The sequence below is a fragment of the Diabrotica virgifera genome, chromosome 8 (assembly GCF_917563875.1).
Source record: "Diabrotica virgifera virgifera chromosome 8, PGI_DIABVI_V3a".
In the NCBI taxonomy this organism is placed as follows: Eukaryota; Metazoa; Arthropoda; class Insecta; order Coleoptera; family Chrysomelidae; genus Diabrotica; species Diabrotica virgifera.
In genome coordinates this window covers 49,116,586-49,141,211 of record NC_065450.1, presented here as the reverse complement: position 1 = coordinate 49,141,211, position 24,626 = coordinate 49,116,586, and the positions used below count along the sequence as shown (strand labels likewise).

At 33.3% G+C, this 24,626-nt stretch overlaps 1 protein-coding gene and 1 non-coding gene across 3 annotated transcripts in view; one reads left to right on the top strand and one right to left on the bottom strand.

The window, feature by feature from the left end:
- Positions 1-4,380: 4,380 nt before the first annotated feature.
- On the bottom strand, positions 4,381-4,472 carry Trnai-uau (transfer RNA isoleucine (anticodon UAU)). Its single transcript is given in 2 exon segments — positions 4,381-4,416; positions 4,435-4,472. It is a non-coding gene; the product is annotated as a tRNA-Ile (tRNA).
- Positions 4,473-5,158: 686 nt separating this feature from the next.
- Positions 5,159-24,626, top strand: part of LOC126889978 (TATA element modulatory factor) — a 64,812-nt gene continuing 45,344 nt past the window's right edge. The window contains exons 1-2 of one of the 2 annotated variants that reach the window (XM_050658767.1): positions 5,159-5,598; positions 14,375-14,596. In XM_050658767.1, coding sequence (XP_050514724.1) covers positions 5,349-5,598; positions 14,375-14,596 — 472 coding nt within the window. In that variant the 5' untranslated portion in view covers positions 5,159-5,348. Of the gene's footprint in view, positions 5,611-14,374; positions 14,597-24,626 lie in introns of both variants that reach the window. The other variant, XM_050658766.1, reaches the window with a different exon arrangement.

Here is a 24,626-nt window from a genome sequence, read left to right as displayed (position 1 = left end):
CAAAATTAAAGCTGCAATCTTGGAACGCGTTTTCAACGCGCTGATGTTGCCTCTTAAAAAAATGTCACACATACATAGTGTCGTCCATGACAAAGATATGAGAATGATTCAACAACTATATTGGAATCAAAAAGCGGAACGAAAGATCGCCAAAGCCCTATAAACACAGAAGAAATGGAGATAAGGAAAGGCGTAATACAGGGTTGTATTCTACTACTGTTCAACATTTATATACAGTATGGTGCAAATGAAAGGAATAAATTCGTTATTTCGTAAACCGGCGACTTTACGGAAAAATCCCGAAACAGGTCGATTTTTATTTTTAAATTATGATATTTTGGCATATACATCACACAAGTGACGTCATCCATCTGGGCGTGATGACGTAATCGATGATTTTTTAAATGAGAATAGAGGTAGTGTGCTAGCTCATTTTAAAGGTTATTCAATTCTCTATTCAGTAATATAAACATTAACATCGTTATTTATACAGGGTGTCCAAAAACAATTTTTTTATATTATATTAATTGACAAAAAAAAGAATGTATGTAATTTATTTAATTCAAAATACATGTTTATGTATTTTGAATACATACAAAATACATGAAAACAGGAAAAAATGTTTATTCGAAAAATTAACATTGCTTTTCGCTTAAATTAATTGTTCAAACTTCCAAAAAGCGGGAGCTGGCTTGAACATTGAATTTAAGCGAAAAGCAATGTTTATTTTTTCAAATAAACATTTTTTTCTGTTTTCTAATAACAGTAAAAAGTATTTTGTATTAAATAAATTACCTACATTCTTCTTTTTTTGTCGATTAATTTAATTTAAAAAATTGTTTTTTGACACCTGGTAAAAATAATTATGTTAATGTTTACATTACTGAATAGAGAATTGAATAACCTTTCAAATAAGGTAGCACACGCCCCCTATTCTCATTTAAAAAAATTATCGATTAGGTAGAGGAAAGTAACCAAATATGGAATAGTGCCTTATATGGAATTCCTTGATTTCTCCGAAAATATAAGTTGGAAGCGCACTACAAGACCATCCTTTATTTCAGTCGCTCTCTTTATTATCGTATTCACACCTCTGTGTCAGATGCGTGAACGATACGTGTTTGACAGGCGCGTTTTGTTTTATGGTCTCGCAGAAAATTTAAAAAGTCAATATATTCAACGATTATTCAACTATTATTGGTTATTACGCATGAATACAGACTTGTTATGATATTGCGTATATCAATAGTACCTTTATTTTGATATTTTATGACCTTCTGTAATTAAAACATTACGACCTGAAAAAATGTTGATACTAGTTTGAACTAATGTACAAATCCAAATATGGACAGTCGTTGGTGCCTAATTATGGAATAGTGGATTAAGTGTAAGTTATGGTTATGCTAGTTGTGCTGGTCCAGAGTTTCATACATGGATCTGTGATGTCTGCATGTGAATTAAGCTACTTCTTTCATTTTTCACAATTTTCTTATTTAAATTTATTTGATCTCAGATGTTTATGTCTATTTTTGTTATTGATACGTTGGTTTATGCCTATATTCCATATATGGGTACCTATTCCATATTTGGTTACTCATTTGGGATTTTGTTTTTTTGTTCGATTTTTTTTGTTAATTAAGATATTTAATAGAAGGCTTTTAATTACTACATAAAATGTATGACTGATGTGTCATAACAGTAAATTGTTTTCATTTCTATAAAGGTATTATTTTATATCCCCAGTACAAAATGGTATTCCATAATTGGCGACTTTCCTCTACGTCATCACGTCCAGATAGATGACTTCACGCGTGTGATATATATGCTAAAATATAATCTAAAAATAAAAATCGACCTGTTTCGGGATTGTTTCTTAATGTCGCCGGTTTACGAAATAACGAATTTATTTCTTTCATTTGCACCATACTGTATAGAAAAGATATTTCAGCTTGTACAACAGAACGAAAAAGGTATCAAAATTAATAGTTTTCCTATTATATAGAGGAGCTGTAAGAGTGAAGGAAAATCAAATGGAGTAAGAGAGGAGTACGAGGTTAACATAGCAAAAACCAAATATTTATATGGAAATCAGCAGACAACCCCATATGCAAAGTTGAATATAAATTTGTAGAGCTATTGAACAGGTTGAAACCCTTTCTGTGACCTGGAATTGAAGATAAGAGTAGTAATGCTCAGAAACGTCTTGAATTCGGGTCTTGAAATGCTACATATGGTTCATTCTGATATATGAAAGTAAGACTTGGTCACTTAAAGTGTAATTTCTGAATCATGTGAAGACTTTTGAAATGTGATGTATCAGAAGGCTGCTTCGAATTCCATGTATGGACCTGTATCAAATGGTAAGGTCTTAAGAAACTCTCGTAACCCAAAATTTCTATTTATTCCTATAGTAAACAATTTTCCTTGAAAGAGAACTGTTCTTGAATTTCGGAGATTTTTATCATCAACAACTTTGTGCGTTTTAATAGCATTTGAACGTGGTATTCAATGCGATATCTTTACTCACTGTAAAATGAAACATGGGCCAATACGTATTAAAAAATAGACCAAAACATAGGCTTTACAGCAGAGTACGTGAAGAACGATAAAATCCCTAAGAACAGATAGAAGGGAAAAAGTTAATTCAGCTTAATATTGGACTAGCTATTGACTACAGATCGTACACAATTTCTTTCTGAAGGTAATGACCAGTCTTTCCAGTCAAAAACATCTTTTTTTAGAAGAAAACAATAACACCAACTGAATAGTAAAGAAAGTCCTAATAACAATGAGAAGTGGACGAGCTTTTGGACCTACAGAACATTGCAACTTTGGAACAGTGGAAAAGAACACCCAGAGCACAATACCGGAATTAAACAAAAGAATTCACAAAGAGGTTCGGAAAGAAGACCGAAATGAGGATATCATGCTCAAAACTATCACCAGGCAATAGGATGACAACTATACAATACATGTATACATAATACAGTTGATGGAAAAATACAGAAATAAAGAAACAAACGCTCATATATGGTATTCATTGATCTTGAGAAAGCATATGATAAAGTTCCTCGAGAGATTTTATGGTGGGCACTTACTAAGAAAAGATGAGTCCCTGGTGTATATGTAAAGATTGTGAGAGATATGTATGAGAGAGTAACGACTAGTGTTAGGACAGGTGTAGGAGAGACTAATAAATTTCATGTGAAAGTAGGATTGCACCAAGGCTCGATGCTTAGTCCGTATTTATTCTCATTAGTGTTGGATCAGGTATAACAGCGAAACTACTGGGTAACATTTCATGTTGCTTAATGTATGCTGATGATGTAGTGTTAGTAGGAAATAGTGAAAGAGACTAGAACAAATAAAAACTGGAACAGTGGAGACAAGCTCTGGAGGAAAAAGGTTTAAAACTTAGTAGGGCAAAAACAGAGTATTTGGAATGTTCATTTAACGCTTATTGTGTCTACACAAGTAGCCACCTGAAAAGCACTTGAATGGTCCGATTTACTGTTATCCATAATTATGTGGTTACATATTTAACCAAAAAGTTACTGTTAAAGGGTTAAAGATGGAGTCACTACAAATAAAATGGTAACTTTTGGATGGGTGAAATGATTGCGAAAAGCAATAGTTTTAAGTACGTAGGATCGGTATTACAGAGTAGTGGGTGGAGATGCATGTAGTAGAATTAGAGCTGGATGGACGAAGTGGAAGGAAGCGAGTGGTGTGTTGTGTGACAGGAAAATTCCAATGAAGCTGAAGGGAAAATTCTATAAAACAGCAATAAGACCGGGTATGATGTACGGAACTGAATGTTGGGCAGTGAAAAAGAAAGAGGAACAACGAATGCACGTGGCAGAAATGAGAATGCTTAGATGGATGAGTGGAGTGACAAAAAAGGATAAAATTAAAAATGAGTTGGTATATTAGGGGAAGTCTAGGTGTGGCACCAATAATTGATGCTAAAATGAGAGAGCATAGGTTAAGATGGTTTGGTCATGTTCAACGTCGAGACGTTAATTACCCATTAATACCCAAATACTAAGAATTGCCCCAAAAAATCTAAAATAATATCTACCCGTACCGATTTTTTTTAATTTATAAAGAAAATTTATTTTTTAATTATTAATTAATTATAATCAGGACACAATTATCGTTTTTATAATTTTTAACATACTAAATAATTAGGTACATCTCAAATAATTTTTTTATCCATATTTTACAGATCGGTGCGGATCGACCTTTCATAAATATCTTATATCTTATCTTAGACTATGATGTGCGAATTTTGTAAGGATATATTTTTAGTTAGCTAGTTTTTAATCAATGATTGATCATTTTTGTACTAAATCTGTCGATTTAAAAAAACAAAAAATGTGCTCCAGGTGAGGCTCGAACTCACAACCCCGGCATCGCTCACGACTACTGTCTTATAAGTACCGTGCGCTAACCAATTGCGCCACTGGAGCGTTGAGAATTTAGATCCAAATTACCTTATATGAACAGAAACTAAAATGTAACTTGCGATAAAACCAAATTAAATAAAAATAATATTATTTTAATAAGAATATGTTATATATTCTAAATAAATTCTAAATGGATTATAATATATATACCTAATGTTAAATTTATTTGTTTCATAATTATTATTATCTAAATAAAATATATAAGAAAACTTTTTTGTGTGGTGTAGGTTTTGGTGTTTAATTTCAAATTACGCAATATTCAAATTAACGTTTAAATTTAAAATAATATTTTGTTTAAGAGTGTTTTAATTTAAATAAAGTGTATATTTTAACTTTTTGAATTTTTTTATCAGAAATTGCTGAAATGTCATTTGTCTAGTGTGACTTAAATGGTAGGTTGAATGTTGCCGCACTTTGCAATTTATGCATAAATCTACCGATATTTACCAATTTACAAATTAACACCGAGTACATAATATGCATATGGATATAATTCTAAAATTTAAATCTTTCATTTTTGGATGATATGATACATAAGCAACAAAAAGTAGCGAATTTCTAGAACAGAATAACTCAATAACTCTGACATTACATCATAATTTGGCTTGAAACTTAACACCATTATGCAATCTGGGAAATTTGGCAGCAGTGGTTGAATTATCAAATTAAACATGTCAGTGTCAGTTCCTGTCAGTTTACGTCAACAAAATTTTGTCAACACTTTTAGTGACCTATCCGTAGAAAATGATTCCAGTTAAATACTAATTTAAGAAGTTGTTGTGGGTTATTAAACAGCACAATAAGTATATGAACTATAATTAAAGCAAAGAATGTATATTGCATCTTTTGTCAATTTTTTACTGAAGGATATGATCCAAAATGAGTTGGTTTGATGCTGCAGGTTTGGCAAATATAGCAAAATCCGCTCTTAAAGAGGCACAGCGGACTATAGACAAAGCTTTAGATATCAAAGATGATGCCACGATTGCTCCTGCTAATACTCCGATAGATCCAAATATAGAAGACTTCTTTGGCACTTGGGGAATAACTCAACCTAGTACAAGCAACGATGAAAAACAGCAGATTTCTGCTCCCAGTTCCAAGGAAAAAGTTTCAAACAGCATCTGGGGTTCGTTCACAGGTTTGTTTTTAAGTGGGCGTTGTAATAATATAACAATAACAATGGGTACATTCAGATGACCTCAGCGGCTGGACAGCTGAGTAAGTGGTAGCGGTTAGACGACATGGCTGGAAGTCAGCCGCCGTGAAATTTACTAAGCATCTCTATTGCCACTGGATACAACCACTAAGCTGCTTTGTGGCTATAGTCAGCTGCTCAGGTCATCTGAACGCACTCAATGCTTTTGGCACATCATGTATGGTTATGATCACTTTATGTATAGCTTTTTTGTTGTATAGCACATTGTTGTCTATGCACTTCTTCTTGGGGTGTTTTTTTATGCTTTGGCATCTTTTCTTTTCTAAATCTTTTAAGATATTGATGTACATAAAACCAGGGGGGGGGGGTCATGGTAAGTCTTTATAAAGACAAGAAAAAGATACAAATTAACAAAAATCAACATTAGTTGGACGTAGTTAAGCAGAATAAGTCCAACCCACAAATAGCATTGGTTGAGAAATTGAATTTAAACATTATGATCGTACCCCACTAAAATACAATAGTTTTGATTACTACGACAGTGACTATAATACTTGATGTTAATTATATAAAGAGTTTAGTTAGGTAATTTTTCAAAAGTCCATTTTTTAAGAAAGATATATTCAAAATTACGGGTTGGACGTATACTGCCTAAATGGTAATCAGAGAAAATTTTTTCATAAAACATTGATTGGTGCTTGGCACGTTTCAACAGTTATTTTGATACAGTCATTGAAATCAATTTATATTTTTTAGAAAACGCTCAAACCACTTGAACTTATTATTCATATTAGAAATCTGAGTTTTGGTATGATTGTGGGTTAGATCTTTGACGATTCTATTAGAAAAAGGTAGTGTTTTAGCTTGGACAGTTTCTGCACATTACAGAGACAGGAATTTTCTACTCGCTGGTAATAGAATCTCATTTTTGACAATTTGTGGGTTGGACGTTTTTTGCTTAACTACGTCCAGTTATTGTGTATCAGATTAGTGTCAATTGCAGGAATAATTGAACTCAAGTTTATTATTAAGTCCTCTTCAACACTTCTTATTAGTCTGTTTCTATATTTATTGTTTATATACAATAGTTCAGAAAAACCAGTCTCACACAAGTAACTAACTAATCTGACTGGTTTCAACATAACTATATCTGATATTTATCTAAAATTATCAGAACTGGATGCGAATAAGGGTCCTGGTCCTGATGGATTGCCTCCTAGCTTTCTCAAGAACTGTTGTTTTATATTATCCAGACCTCTTTTTCACATCTTTAATCTATCCTTAAATACGGGTGAATTTCCAGAATGTTGGAAAAATAGTTTTTTAACACCCATTTATAAAGCGGGAGATAATTCATTGGTGAATAATTACAGGCCCATTAGTATAATTAGTGTAATACCAAAGATATTTGAATGTTTTGTATGTGACTATCTTAAAGCTTCACTTGAAAAACAACTAGTAGACCAACAATTTGGATTTCGGAATAACAGATCAACCGAATGTAACACACTAGTATTTGTGGACTTCCTGAGGAAGGCATTGGAGAGGGGTTGTAGGGTACATGCACTATACACCAATTTCTCCAAGGCCTTTGATCGGGTCAACCATAATATTTTAATATTTAAACTTAAACAAATGGGTGTTAATGGTCCACTTCTTGAGTGGCTGAGAACATACTTGATTGACCGACAACAATTTATCAACAATACAGAAGACTGTATTAATCTTCAACATGATCTTGATCGGTTGAGTGAGTGGTGTATGTTGAATGCCATGGCCCTGAATGAATCTAAGTGTCATGCTATTTCTTTTGGACGATCGAGAGACCCAATAGAATATAATTATAATATACAGAATATTCCTGTTTACTGGGTTACTGAAATTCGTGATTTGGGAATTAATTTAGACTGTAAACTTTTATTTGAATCACATTATACATCAAAAATTTCCAAATCTTTACAAATGCTTGGCTTTATAAAAAGATGCACTAGAGACTTTCAGAATATTGATGCAATTAAATTACTATATTGTTCTTTAGTTAGACCTCATCTAGAGTATTGTTCTTGTGTTTGGTCTCCATCTTACAATATTTACATAACAAAAATCGAGACAGTCCAACACAAGTTCTTAAGGTACATAGCATATAAACTGGGTATACCTTTTGAGTTAAATCAGTTAAATTATTATCAAATTGAAACCCAATTGGGTATTCTCTCATTGCGTGACCGACGAGTAATTAAGGATGCAAGGATGCTCTATGGCATAATTAATTCAACAGTTTTGTGTCCTCAGCTACTTGAGCAGGTTGGTCTCCATGTACCTCTCCGCAGAACTCGATTAAATCAAACATTCTATGTTCCTATCCATAGAACCAACTATGCACATTACAACTTTTTATCTCGAGCACTAAGATGGGCAAATACTCAACCTGATCTAGATTTCTTTGCACCGAAGTCTGAATTCATCGCTGGCCTCAGACGTTTGTTTGTTTGAGTAGTTGTTGAATATTCATTATTGTGATATATGAATCTGATTTATGTGATTAAGTTTGTGATATTTATATTTTATTGTATTATTGTTTTATTATTACTATTTTATTGTAGTTTTATTATTATTGACACATGTATTATGTATATTGGACTTATAAACTTGTAATCTTATTGGGCAGTGTCCCGTTGAAAATAAATAAATAAATAAACTAGTGACAAATGGCATCAAAAAAGCATAGCTTGCTAGAAGAGCATTGTATACTTGAATTTACACCCGATCTAGAAGTCAATTACGGATTTCTCTTTAATGTCGTTCATAAAACTGTCTTCTGTTAGATTGATAAATGTTTCCTATAATTCCAACTAATTTGGTGAGGTTCCTGCAAAAGGATTTCTGATCCAGTCAAGTTTTGTATAATCTTTCGAAACAAGCAACACATTGTTGAATACGATTGTCACTATTTTCTATGTCAGACTTCACTATAAAACCGTACTGTAAGTAGCTTTCATGGTATTTCTGATTGACCTGTGGTTGTGGTTTAGGTTTTTTACCACTATCCTTTGTCCCAGGGTTCACCAAAAACCCCTTCATAGTTTAATATGGAAGCAAGACAAATTACATACAACAGTTAGGGATGCTTAATAGTTGAAGCAAGATGTAAACGCTTGCACAGCTGGATGAATACTGGTGACAGCAAAGCGAAAAAATAAGAGTGGGGTGGCAGAGGAGGGCAGCAAGCACCATCTGACCTGACAGACCGCACTAGCACTTCCTCAAAATCCTCCTGTGTACCATCAGTGGTAGACTTACCACTGGTTGGGAACACCTGGTATAGATCTTTCTAGATTGTATGAGCACTACATTAGCTTTTTGTATGGGGATTCACTCAAGACCATTATTTATTAGATTGTATATAACTTGGCCATTATCTACTTAAGTTTTTATATTTCCTAAATATGCCTTACATGCTTAAGACTAACTTTCTTTAATTTGCTCATATTGGCAATAATATATTTCTTCGGCATACAGTAGAACGTCAATAATCCGGATTAATTGGGACCGGACTCCATCCGGATTATTAAATTATCCAGATTATCGAAATTACCTCAAAACAAGGCCAGTATACACATTAAAGTACAACAAACGTTTTAAAATTTTATTGTACAGTAAAGTGTCTAGAGGTGAAATTAATCAAAACATTTTTTTATGTTTAAACACTGTATTGTAATTAATTTATAATAGCAGCATGTGTACAGTAAAAAACATTAGACACTATTTGGGCTTTTAACAAAAATGTGTAAAATATTTTTGAACTGCGATAGAGGTTCGTTTTTCGCAGCTAAGTTCTTAATTTATTTTTTCTACAACCGTGTTAAAAATGCAATTTTTAGCACTCCATACGTGCGTTAAAAATGTTACTTTAAGGAACTAGTGCTTTAAAACATTTTTAAGGCACTGCAGTTTGTATTGACCGTATAGAAAATTTTGATGTAATGTCAAAAAAATATAAAAATGTAATGTCAGTCACGTTCAAGTAAAAGTTTTTGTAGATATTGTCCTGTAATTACGTTTTTAGAAAAAATATTGTATGATATGCATGTTAAAAAGTACATTTTTAAGGCACTCATGTGAATTGCAGAACTCGCTGTCGCTCATTCTGCAAACTTTCACATGCGTACCTTAAATGTGTACTTATATCATATATAACTATTAACAGAATCAGATATTTTTGCTAGATACAAATCTGCATTATTGACGGTCCGGATTTTTGACGTCCGGATTATCGACGTTCTACTGTACTACCAAAACCATTTGGATCAAAAATCATCTAAATTTAAAAATGAATTTTTAATAACTGGCTTTTTTAATAACAGGCTAACAGGCTTTTTCCAATAAGCTTGGTCCTTATACAGTAGTATGAGTTAATACACTCATGCTCTGTTAAGTTCTAGGTACACATCTTACGGCTATCATATATAAGACTTACATCACTACAACGAATCTACAATACACAATTTAAGATTACTTAATCACCAACACTTGCATAAAATAAATCATCATCATCTTGGTGCTACACCCCTTAGAGGGCCTCGACCTTCTCAAGCTTTCTACGCCATTGTGTTCTGTCCCTTGCTTGCATTTTCCAGTTGCTGACTCGGTCGTCGATCTTCTCGGCATCTTGTGTTACCCCGTCCATCCACCTCAGCTTTGGTCTACCCTGTCTTCTCATTCCCATGGGTTGCACTGTTAGAATCTTTTTTATCATGTTCGATTCAGTGGCCCGGGCTACATGTCCTGCCCACTGTAGGCGGTTTCGCTTAATTATAGTGATAATATCTTTTCCACCAAACGTATGCTTGTAGATATTCTGCAGTTCAAAGTTATATCTACGCCTCCATATTCTGTTCTCACAGACCGCTCCAAATATCTTGCGTAGTACCTCTTTTTCAAAAATCGATAAAGCGGATTTATCTGTTTTAGTTAGCGTCCATGCCTCTGATCCATATGTGAGAACGGGGACTATCAATGTTCTATACTTTTTTTATTTATTTTATTTATTTATTTCAACGGTAGAACCATTTACAAAAGAATACAAAAAAAAAATAGTAAAAGTAAAAGTAAAGATCATGTACAAAAAACATCAAAAAATCAACGAATAAAAGACAATTAAACAATAAAATTTGTAAAATAACACAGTATATCAAATCACAGAAGATGAAAAATATCACATATTTAAATCATTAAACTCCCAAGCTGCCTTTTGAAGATATTAATGCTTGGACAGAATGGATCAAGTAGCATGTCATTGCAAAAGCTGAGCATTCTCGACAAGGGTAAATGACGAGCATACTCAGTCCTATGAAAAGGAATATAAAAATATACAGCCTTATACGAGTTTTTTGAGACAGACGTTTGTTAGCTAAGTACTTTGATAGACTATGATAACACCTGTTTGCAATTATTATTCGTCTTTTATTTACCCTGATGTGTTATTATTGGGGTTAACAGATGTCTTTAGATATGTGAACTCTTTGATTGCTTCGAAGTGTTGGTCATTGATCATTAGATCTGCGTTAACATTTCCAGCTCTTGTGTTTGTGTTAGTCGCCATGAATTTTGTTTTTTTTTTTCGATTTATATGTAACCCCATTCGTTCTGCTGCTGCTACTAGCTCGGTTAGGATTTCCGCAGTTCTCGCTCTGGTTCTTGTTATAAAATAAATCTATGTTTAAAATTAAAGGATAATGTCATCATTGGCTCTACAACCCATGGTGGGTCTTGGCCTGTTCCAGAATCAGCTTCCATTTCTTCCTATCCCTCGCCTTGGTTTTCCAATTTCGCACTCCTATCACTTCAGGTCCTTAACTCGTACTCTGGGCCTGCCTTTTCTCCTCGCTCCATCTAGTCTTTGGCTATAAATGGGTTTTGATGGCTCAACTTCATTCATTTTCTCTAAGTGGACTAGCCACCGCAGCCTGTTTATTTTGATAGATCGAAAGGCGATAAAGCTCAAAATTATAGTGTCTATACCATAATCCGTTTTCCGGCACACCTTTATACAGGGTGATTGATCAGTGGGGTAAAGCTCAATAGATCCGCTATAGTAATAGATAGCAATAAAAGATACAATAAAAATTGTAGACAACTTTGAGCTTCACATTACAAAATTAGTTAGAATTATACAGGGTATTCGATAACAGTGGCAGACCAAACTTATGTTTTTTTAATTGGAACACCCTATATTTTATTTTATATTCGAAATCCTGTTAACTTCTCCATCACAAAAATATAAAGGTTTGTTATGTTATACAGGGTATTTACAAAGTTATAACCATTTTTATATGAAAATTGTAACAAGTTCAACTCCCTGTATAAATAAAAATAAGCACAACAGCAATGATTTATTAATGCCATATTTTTATTTATTGTCAAAATTTTCAAAAATTATTGACATTGCTAATTTTCTTTATATAAAATACAGGGTGAGTCAAAACGCAAGTAGGTACATTATTTTCTCAGTAATTTTAAATAGAACCCCCTGTATTTTATATCACTATTGGAAAGTACCAGTACCATACTTTAATTTTTACATAACATTCCCTATGTCCTAATTTATTAGTTTTCGAGATATTTTCATTTTTCATAGCAAATTATTTTAGGTGTCTAAATTAACAAATAAAGCAAGAAAAATTATGTACTAGTAATACATTTTACAAAAAAAAACACACAACCACAACATGCAACATGTTTGAAGCAATTAAGAACTACTTTTGTACAGTCGGAAAAATGAAAGAATACCCATGAACGATCACATCAATCACTTATTTTGTATTTGCTGTCTTTTTCTATAAATAACAAACGTTTGTTATAGAAAAAGATAGCAAATACAAAATAAGTGATTGATGTGATCATTCATGGGTATTCTTTCATTTCTCCGACTGTATGTAAATGTAACAAATAAAGAAAAAAAATAATTTATTAGAAATAAATTTTACAAAAAACACACAAAGGCAAAATACCTACAACATTTTATGAAGACAATTAAACACTACTTTTGTATGTAAATGTAACAATCTAACAAATAAAGAACGAAAAATAATCAGTAATAAATACATTTTGCAAAAAAAAAACATGTTTGAAAAAATTAAAAGCTACTTTTAATAAAATATTTTTAATATTTAATTACATTAGGTGTTCAAAATTACCTCCTACACATTTATGCACGCCTATAAACTATCATTGAACGAGCAACTTATACTAAGAAGCATTTGTAAATTAACACATCGAAATACACTTTGTATTCTATTTTTCATCTCATCCCTTGTTGGAGGTATTTTATAAACTTCATTATTAACGTAACCCCAAAAAAATCAGTCCAGTTTATTAAATTCTGGTGATCTGGGTGGCCACGCTACTGGTCCATTGCAAAATGAAAATATCTCGAAAACTAATAAATTTAGACATAGGGAATGTTGTCTAGAAATTAAAGTACGGTAATGGTACTTTTCAATAGTGATATAAAATACAGGGGGTTCCATTTAAAATTACTGAGAAAATAATGTACTTGCGTTTTGACTCACCCTGTATTTGATATAACGAAAATTAGCAATATCAATCATTTTTGAAAATTTTGACAATAAATAAAAAAATATGGCATCAATAAACCATTTCTGTTGTGCGTAGGTATTCTTATTTATACATGGAGTTGAACTTGTTACGATTTTCATATAAAATTGGTTTTAATTTTGTAAATACCCTGTATAATGTAACAAACCTTTATATTTTTGTGATGGAGAAGTTAACAGGATTTCGAATATAAAATAAAATATAGGGTGTTCCATTTAAAAAAACATAAGTTTGGTCTGCCACTGTGTTATCGAACATCCTGTAACATTCTAACTAATTTTATAATGTGAAGCTCAAAGTTGGCTACACTATTTGTTATTGCCTTTTATTGCTCTATTACTATAGCGGATCTATTGCGGAATGGGACGTTTCGATGCCGCCGGTTCATCGCCGGCCGTTTCGATGCCGCCGGTTCATCGCCAGTCCATTTCATCGCCGTCATATCTCGCAATTCCTAGAACTCCTAATTAATACTAAAAATAACTAATAATTGTAACTGTCGAAAATTCGGAAATATATCAGATAGCGATTAATTGACTGGCGATGAATCGGCCGGCATCGGCATCGAACTGGCGGCATCGAAACGGCGGCGATGAAACGTCCTAGAACTATTGAGCTTTACCCCACTAATCAATCACCTGTAGATATCTCTGAGGATTTTACATTCAAAACATCTATCTATCAACAAAGGAATAATGTACATCTCTAAAAATTATTATCTATGCACAATATCATACTACATTGAGAGCTAAGTACAGTCATCACATGAAATTTTTGCATTTATACCAAGGTAGTACAGCGAAAATAATCTAAATGGCACTTGTCTTGTTGTCAGCAGAACTGCAATGTTGTAAATAATAAAACAATATTTTATTTTATCAGACAACTGCACATATCTGTTTCCCACATTTAAAATCTGTTTGGACTTATTTGGTTTTGTCATTACATTCTTTGAGAATTTTTAAGTTCAAATACTTAACTCATAATCGACAAAAAGTGGACTTGGCTGGTTTTGGCAGTAAGCTTATGATTTTTTCTATAAGTGCTTAATTGATTTAACGCATTCAAATAATACCAACTATTTTTTTAAAAGCATTGTTGGTTGAATTGATGGTAACTGTTTTTATAGGATCATTTTTTGAAAATGCAAATGAAGGAAACAAATCACCTTCTATTACTAGTCTTGACGACACTCTTGATGCTGTAGAACCTTTTAGTCAAAGTAAGTTAGTTGTACACAATGTTGAAGAGCTAGATAATGCAATGTCTGAACTTGGTACCAGTGAGGAAGAGAAAAGAGAAAGCATATCGGACCAAGGAAGTTGCAGTGATTTGATAGAAGTAAATTTAGGTAAGTTTGTTTTTTTGTGTAGTCTTGTTATTTGTATAATTGTTAGTGAATGTTTATAACATTCTTGGATGTGTTGGATAGACCATTTTTTGACTAAATATCCCTGAAGATACTCTGAGAGCTAAAGTACTTGGGCAAGATTTAATAAAGAACTGTGTTTAATGTTTACTTTTTATTTGTAAAACCCATATTCCAGCATTCAACCATATCTTATTTAATTTCAATTTAGCCTAGGTTACTGCTGTTCCTTAAAATTAAAAGTTTACCTAAGTTTAATAGTTTAATTAACTATGCACTATTCTAACATGCACTATGCTCTGCTCTTCACTCAAACTAGTAGTTAAAAAGGTTTTGTCCTCTTTAACCTTCTAGTTTGCCCAGTAGTATCAAGGAGCTGGATTGCCTCAATATTCTCGTGCCTATGAAGTTGTTGCTCGTAACTTCCTGCTATCTTTTTGATGATAATATCCACAGTTTCCATTCCTAGGTCCTTAAGGAGGTCACTGTTTGACATGTACCAAAGAGCATTTACAATGTAAGCTATCAATCGAAGTAGCACAGAAAACGACAATAAATATCGTTCCCATACCACCAGATTGACAACAGGTGGAATACTTTCTTTGGTTACAACCTCTCGAGATTTTCAAAAATTATAAATCATACAGGATGCCGAGGAAATTAAGATGAAAGAATTTTAAATAATTCACAACCCATCTGCTCAGCGTGGTAAAAGTTCCAACAAGAAAGATTCCTTAGTACTCAAAAAAAGAGTAAATGAATTAAAATGTATAAACATTTTCAATTTCTTTGCAACACGAAAATGCAGCAGCTGCATAATACTCTGATTAAATCGGAGAATGCAGGAAGAGTCTGTACCGTTTCGGAGGTTTTTTCCTCCTCATCAGTAGTTCCATATCCTCTTCTCTCCGATTTCCCCAGGCATCATACTTTGGGCCTTTCCGAATTGCAAAGAACGAAATGTCACGGATGTACTAGAGCCATCTACCGAAAAACAAAGTAAGTTATCAATCGAAATAGCACAGAAAACGACAATAAATATCGTTCCCATACCACCTGATTGACAACAGGTGGAATACTTTCTTTGGTTACAACCTCCCGAGATTTTCAAAAATTATAAATCATACAGGATGCCGAGGAAATTAAGATGAAAGAATTTTAAATAATTCACAACCCATCTGCTCAGCGTGGTAAAAGTTCCAACAAGAAAGATTCCTTAGTACTCAACAAAATAGTAAATGAATTAAAATGTATAAACATTTTCAATTTCTTTGCAACACTAAAATGCAACAGCTGCATAATACTCTGGTTAAATCGGAGAGTACAAGAAGAGTCTATACCGGTTTCGGAGGTTTTTTTTCCTCAGCAGTAGTCCCATATCCTCTTCTCTCCGATTTCCCCAGGCATCATACTTTGGGCCTTTCTAAATTGCAAAGAACGAAATGTCACGGATGTCACTACTCTACTTACTGTGAAAATATCAAGTAGATCGATGTAGTAGAATGGAATTCGGAGCCAAATACCATCATTGACTGCCCTATTACTAATCGTGGTATTTTCTTTCTATTGACTTCCTCTTTTATTAGGAATTAGCGACACAATTGGTTTCATTTAACATAATTAGAGCCGCTTCTTTGATTTTTCTCTTTTTACTATCTGTTTATTTCAGGACTATACTTGAATCAGTAAAATTTTCAATTTCAAGCTGAGCAGCAATTCTTTCTACTGCTGCGTTTCGTGCGTCATTCTTTTTATACCTTACGTCAGAATCATTCCAGAGTACTTACAGGATCGCTTTCGTACAATTCTACAAATCGAACATATCGCCGCCACCTACGAAAAGTATAACTCCGAAAAATGCCGTTAAGAGTAGAACTTTCAATGAACGCCGCGAAAAATATTATTTTCGATTACCTATATGATTGTGAAAATTATAATATGTACCTAATAAAGTGTTAGCAAAACAATTTATTTTTGAGGAGTATCGGCAAAAAACATAATTTCTGTTTGTGGGCCCACAAAAATTATAATTAGTAAAAAGTTCTCAGAAATAATTGTTTTCGTCGGCAGAAACAGAAAGGGAAATAATTGTTTTCGTTGGCATCTATTATGAACTAAATATTTTCATTATAAATATTTTGAGTTATAATCTTCGCGGACACGCATGTAAAAAAAATTGTAATCGAGAATACTTATTATAGAGTTATTATTTTCACTGGAAATGTATTAGGAATCACATTAATCATAGGTACCAGCGATATAACGGTCTCCCGTTCATTCAGATGCTCATTTTTGAGGGTAAAAGCACGTGCTTAATCACAGCCTCCTACATTTGCTGTAGGTGGCTGTGGCTTAATAAAATACAAACTCTCTACGACTGTCTTTAGAGCGTGAAATATTTAACATGTTTAATATCTATCGTGGCGTGGCGTAGACCATTCGTGAGATAATCGTGCTGCACGAAAATCTGTTTACAGGCGGGCTGACATTACTAGTGAATAACGAACGTGGCTCACGCTTACGTATTTTGCCCCGTGCTATTGTTAGATATTTTATTATCTATTTTGAAATTCGAGCAGTACATTTGTATCTATGCATTGCATTGCAAAATAAGCACGGGCAAAATACGTAAGCGTGAGCCACGTTCGTTATTCACTAGTAATGTCAATCCGCCTTTCGCTTGTTTTTTAGTGTGAACCACGTTCGTTATTCACTAGTAATGTCAACCCGCCTTTAGGTTTGATATAGTTTTACGACAGCTCTTCAGGGAAGATTTTCAGCAGCTGACCCGTAATTAAATCATAGTCCGCAGCTATCTTCGGGTTAATATTTTCCTTTATTTCTATAAGTACTTCTTTTGGTGTAGTGAATTTCTACCTCTAATTGAACAGGTTCTTCCCATCTTTCAAGCATGATATTTAAAGAAGAAAAAGAACTGTTTAGAGCTTTATACTTCGGTACTGTTTCTTTAGACATGTACTGCCATTTTGAATGTTGATTCTTTTCTAGAGTATGTTTTCACGTCCATTTCTTAAATCCTTGTCAAGAAGTAGAAAAAAACATAAAAATGGGTGAATACATTTTATTTTCGAATAATTTGAGTACCTATTTTTGTCTATCTGTTATCTACTAATCTATTATAATTGAAAAACATGGAATATTTCGCATATATTATTTAGAATTTAAAATAAAGTTGGACGCACATTTAAGTTTTATTTTAAATAATTAGGGCGTATTTAAATAAAAAACGATAAATCCATTTTAAATATTCATGATCGTCATAAATCACTTAAAAAAATTTTTATTTACAAGGCTGGGTCAAGTATAAACCGTTTATATACACTGCGCGTCACAGAAAACGTGCCACCCACTAAATGTGTCATTTTTGATGTCTCGAATTTCCTAAACCCGTTGTCCGATTTAAGTGATTTTTTTAATATGTTATAACCTTATTCTTTAACAAAATCGCTGTAATAATATTGTTGCTAAACAAGTAAATTGTCATTGTATACCGGGTGTACCAACCAAACTGTGTTTTTTTTTCTCAAAGTTCACCACACCCTGTAGAATATTCTATCATTTATTTAATACTGAAATTAAAACTCAACTATAGCCTCAGGTTTTCTTAACATTCTGTTTTTCGATTCATTCGTTTATGTTGGATAATAAAAAAGTTAGATACCTACTTTAACAACTAGCCATGTTTTTCTAAATGTGTTTCTAAATAAGTACGACAAACTTATCCTCCGAAAAGGGGGTTGGGCGATAGGCCAGTAACCTATTCTTGTAAAAAAGTACTACTACGAAACCTTCAGATAGGCCTCGGAATGGACGGATATCAAGACGACGACTTTGGCAACGGAATATGGAATTTATGCTGGGAACATGGAATGTCAGAACGCTAAATAGACCAGGTGCACAGAGGATCCTTCTACACGAAATGAAAAGATATAAAATAGGAATCACTGCAGTACAAGAAACTAAATGGTTGGGAAAAGGTATCCGAGACACTAAAACACACACTATACTGTATAGCGGTAAAGATGAAGGAAATAAAGAATTTGGAGTAGCCTTTATCGTAGATAATAAAATGAAGCACCTGATAACAGATTTTCAAGCCATCAATGAAAGAATCTGCAAGCTTAGGATAAAAACGCATTTCTTTAACATAACCCTTGTACACTGTCCCACAAATAAACAGGAAGAAGACACTAAGGTAGCCTTTTATCAAGATCTAGAACGAATCTATGACTCAATACCAAGAAACGACATTAAAATGGTGATAGGCGACACAAACGCCAAGATCGGAAAAAAAGAAGAGGGGTAATAGGGAATGGGAAACATAGTTTGCATAGACACAAATGAGATTGGTCAGTTTCTAATAGATTTTGCAGCTGGAAAGAATATGATTATCAGTTCGACATGCTTCCCACATCGGGACATACATAAGGGCATTTGGATATCACCTGACGGAAACACAATAAATCATATAGACCATATACTGACTGAAAAAAGAATGGCGACGAGTATATTAGATGTAAAAAGCAGACGTGGCGCAAGCTGTGACTCAGACCATCTACTAGAACAGACACGGTTTAGATGCAAAATTAGTCGACAGGTAAAGGAAAAATATCCAAAACAAGAATAACTAAACTTAGATATCCTAAAAGTCTCTGAGGTACAAGAAAGATTTGAGAGAACAGTGGATGAAAAATTACTAGAAGAAAACAGAGCAGACTTCACAATAGAAAATCAATGGAACACCATAAGCAGTATCATACTAAACACAGCGAAAGAAGTCCTAGGAACAAATACACAACGGAGAGAAGAAACATGGTTCGATGAAGAATGCAAACAATCTATACAGGAAAGAAATGAAGCACATAAGAATTACATACTCAGACGTACTAGAGAGAGAGAAACATAATTTGAGAACAAAAGACGAAGAGCAGATAAACTGTGCAGGCAGAAAAAGAGGAAGTACGAAAACCAACGGATACTAAACATAGAGAGGAAGTTTAAGGAAAACGAAACACGTAGTGCATACCAATTTATCAAACATTTAAGACAGGGATACAAACCGAAGACTAGCCTCTGCAAAAATAAGAAGGGTGAAATCATTAGCGATATGGACGAAATTAAGATAACCTGGATGACATATTTTAAGGAAGTATTAAACAAAAGGGCACAACCACCATTACAACACCAGAGGTAGCAGCAGGCACGGCAGGAGGTACAACAACAAGAGCTGGGGGAAGATGGAGAAGAAAATGAATTAACTAGACCCCCAACGCTAAAGGAGGTCCAAACGGCAATCCACATACAAAAAAGCCATATAGCACCGGGAATAGATAAAATACTGGCAGAACTACTCAAGCAAGGAGGAAGGAATTTGACACAACAGATGTAACAGCTAATACGAGAGATATGGATAGGAGAAGAAATCCCCAACAATGGAAGAAAAGTATAATCTGCCCTATTCATAAAAAAGGAGACAAACTGTTGTGTCAGAATTATAGAGGCATCTCTTTACTTTGTTCGGGATACAAAATATTCACAAACATCCTTAATCGAAGACTTCAACCTCTCACGGAAAAAATCATCGGGGAATATCAAGCAGGGTTTAGGCAAAATAGATCTACCATTGACCAACTATTTACAGTTAAACAAATACTAGCCAAAGCATGGGAATATGACATGGACGTTTACAATCCCTTTGTAGATTTTAAACAAGCCTATGATTCAATAGATAGAACAATTCTACCTAATATATTGGAAGAATTTGGCATACCATCAAAATTAATACGACTAGTGCAAATGACAATGACAGAAACAGAAGCACAGGTATGTATTCAAGGACAGATCACTGATGCGTTTACGATAACGCAAGGACTGAAACAAGGCGACGGACTGGCTCCAACGGTTTTTAATCTTGTTCTTGAATATGTAATTAGACGTTTGACGGTGAGCGGAAGTTGAGTTGAAACAGTGCAGAAGCAGTAGGGCTAGCAATAAATACAAATAAAACAAAACTACTCATACAAACCAGATCAAATAGACCGGCGCAACAACACTTTATTGACGATATAGAACATGTGAATAGATTCACGTACCTAGGAATGGATCTGGTCGCAAGCAATGAAGAAGAACCGGAAATAAATAGAAGGCTTGTGCTGGCAAATAAAGCCTATTTCGAGATGGGCCACATATTCAAATCGCGAGACGTACACCGGAAAACAAAACTCCGGGTCTATAAAACAATAATCAGGCCCATAGTAAGTTATGGCTGTGAAACATGGGTGGTGACACAGAAATCTGCCAATGCATTAGATGTGTTTGAAAGAAAAATATTACGTAGAATACTGGGCCCAATAAGTGAAAATAACAACTGGCGAATTAGGTATATTAGAGAAATATACGAGCAATATAGCGAACCAACTCTAGCACAATACACTAAACTGCAGAGATTGCGGTGGACAGGGCACGTGGTCCGCATGCATGAGAATAGAATCCCCAGAAAATTGCTAAATGCAAGAATGCAAGGAAAAATACCTGTTGGAAGACCTAAAAAGAGATGGGAAGACGAAGTCGATGAGGATGCCAGGAACTTCCTAAGAACGCGTTCATGGAAAAGAACAGAGGTAAATCGAAATGATTGGAGAAGCTTGTTGAAGGAGGCCAAGGCTCGATTTGGGCTGTAGTGCCATTGGATGGATGGATGGAATAAAAAAGTTAGATACCTACTTTAACAACTAGCCATGTTCTTCATCAATACAGGGTGTTTCTAAATAAGTGCGACAAACTTTAAGGAGTAATTATGCATGAAAAAATAAGGACTGTTTGATTTATAAACATATGTCCGCAAATGCTTTATTTCTGATATAGAGGTAATGAATTTTCAGCGTCTTTCCTTATGTACACTTTCTAACTGTTTTTAACTCAGTAGTGTGCCTTCTTTCATTCTTTTCACCTGACTATACCATTGATGGCTTATAATATGTTTTCCTCACCTTATATCTTACACTTCGTATTGCTCTCTTGTCTTCGTTGCTTATGTGGTCTCTTATATCTGAAATTTTATCTTCTAGTTTTATCTAATCTAAAATCTAGTGGAATTTATAAATAATTAAACTCAGACGATATAAACATATTGTTATTTTTCATTAATGCTTCTTTGTTTTTTAACTTCTGTTTTTCATTAATAATATCAAACAATAACTACTTATTTGATTAGTAAATATGTTTATGACATAAATAATGCTACAATAATCGCAAAATCCTTATACGCCAGTCAATGAGAGGAAAAACAGGATAGTACGAGTAGGTACCTCCGAATTCTATCCTACTGCATGGATTTTCATGAAATTTTGGGAATAGAATTTACTTATCTCTTCAAAGTCTACTCTATGCCGATGTGCGCTTTCATCTTGGGGGTGCTTCCCCTCTGGGGGTGGAAAATTTTTTGATCAATATAATCACGGAAGTGGCTAGAGAACCTAATTCTAAGCAAAAACTGTCTTATATTTTTGAAGTTATACTTCTTTAGGCGCGATTGGGAGTGAATTTTTATTATTCTGCGCGCATGCGCACACAGACAGTATGGAGTTCGTTGCTAAATGTTAGTTATGTATGTATTATAGTCCAAAAAAGATGTGGAAAGGATATATTAGTGTTTTTAGTAAATATATTTATTATAATTTTTGTAACTTTGGATTTGTCTACCTCGGGAAGAAGGTAATAAAAGTAATATTTAAAGTATTTTTATACTTCACTTGGTCTATTTGACAATATGTCTGAGAAATCTTGTAGTCCGCACCCGCACAAACAAAAGGAGTATAACCCAGTGGTAGAGCGTTTGACTGGAGATCAAGAGATCCCCGGTTCGAATCCGGGTGTTTTTTAATTTTTTTTAATTGTTGGTATTGTTTTAATAAAAATTTTTGGAAAGTAGTAAGTAAAAATTAGTTTAATCTTTAAATAAAATATAAATAAACTGTTCGAAAGTATATTTGTTTCGTTGATATCACATAATAGAAGTATAACTTCTTACGTGCGTACAAAGTACACACACACATTCTTTTTTTTTGAAAACTATACTTTTTGAGTTATTCGTGGTTGAAAATTTGCCATTTTTACTGAAAAATGTCACCTTTTCGGACGGTTTTATGCGAATACCTTAAAAATTATGCATCTAACGAAAAAAAAAACTATATAAAACATTTTCGTAGTTTATGAATAATCAAAGGGATTCGTTTCTTCATATATTATCTTCTATACTAAAATCACAATAAATATGCACTAGAAATAAACAAACCAAGACACGTTGAATGTAACGATACGAGGAGTACTCCCGAATCATGATTTACGATGTATAAACTTTGCAAATCATGATTTGGAATGTACAATGTATATACATTTTAGACATTTCTCGAAAGAGAAATTCACACGCAATAATGTCACTAGAAAAATCACCAGGTTCATCTTCTTTTTTGGTTGATCACGTCGGCCTTCGACGGTAATCCATAAATATTATGTTATACTAATACATCGCTAAAGAGTTCTAAAAGCAAGTGTTTTTATACAGGGTGTTTCATTGGGAAATGGAAATACTTTAATGGTGAATAGAGGTCACCAAGCCAGTTCTACATATACTACATTTTTTGCCTTACCGACTTTTATAACCGAATTACAGGGTGTTTTATCGATTTTGCCCATTTCTTTCCTAAGTCATAACTTTGGAACCACCCTGTATATTTTTTTGATATTTGTTACTCATATGTCTCATTCAAAATCCAAACGACCGACATACTAATCATAAGAAAAGTCCAGGTCCGGATTAACAAAAAATTATAAAGTAATTGTGACCTTAAAACAACACCCTGTATATTCAAATTTTGAAAATCTGTTTGCATATTTGAGAAGAGCACAAAAAAGTAAGTTTAATGATACGCTTCAATTTTTCGGCCAGACAATTTTATGACTTTAACTTTGAAATTATATTGAATTTTTTAAAAACTGACATTAAAAAGCAGATATTATTAACTTTTAGTTATAAATTATTAAAGTTAATGAATAAATATACTCATTTTAAAAATAATCAATACTTATTTACCACATTGGAACGGCCCAAATAGTAATCACAAGAAAAATCCAGGTCCGGATTAACAAAAAAAATATAAAGTAATTGTGACCTTGAAACAAAATCCTGTATATTGAAATTTTGAAAATTTGTTTGCGTATTTTAAAACGGCATAAAAAACTGCGTTAAATGGTGCATGTCAAATTTTTGCGCAGATAATTTAATTACGGCAATTTTGAAATCATATTGATTAATTCTGTCAAGGTGGCAAGAAAATGCCAGAAAAGTTAAGAACAATCCCAATGTAATTAGAAAATCGATTCGTAATCTTTTAAAACGAGCAAGGAAATGCATCGAACAAAATGGCGGACATTTTAAGCAACTTTAATAGTTCAATAATTATCAACAATAATAGTTCAAATATTTTTAATTTATTTTAAATATATATAGCTGTGTTTTTTAATTCTTTACTAAATCATTAAAATATCCCAATTCTCGCAATTCTCATTTTTAATGATGTGCATACAGCTACAAATCCAGAGAATCCATGAAGCCAGCGTAGTAAATAAGTATTAAGTATTTTTAATAGTTATGATATAAGTGTTAAAAGTACACGTTTAAAGCACGCATGTGAAAGTTTACAGAATGAGCGAAGCGAGTTCTGCAATTCACTTGAGTGCCTTAAAAATGTACTTTTTAACACGCATATCATACAATATTTTTTCTACAAACGTAATTACAGGACAATATCTACAAAAACTTTTACTTGAACTTGACTGACATTTCATTTTTATATTTTTTTGACATTACATCAAAATTGCCTATACGGTCAATACGAACTGCAGTGCCATAAAAATTTTAAAGCACTAGTGCCTTAAAGTAGCATTTTTAACGCTCGTATGGAGTGCTAAAAATTGCATTTTTAACACGGTT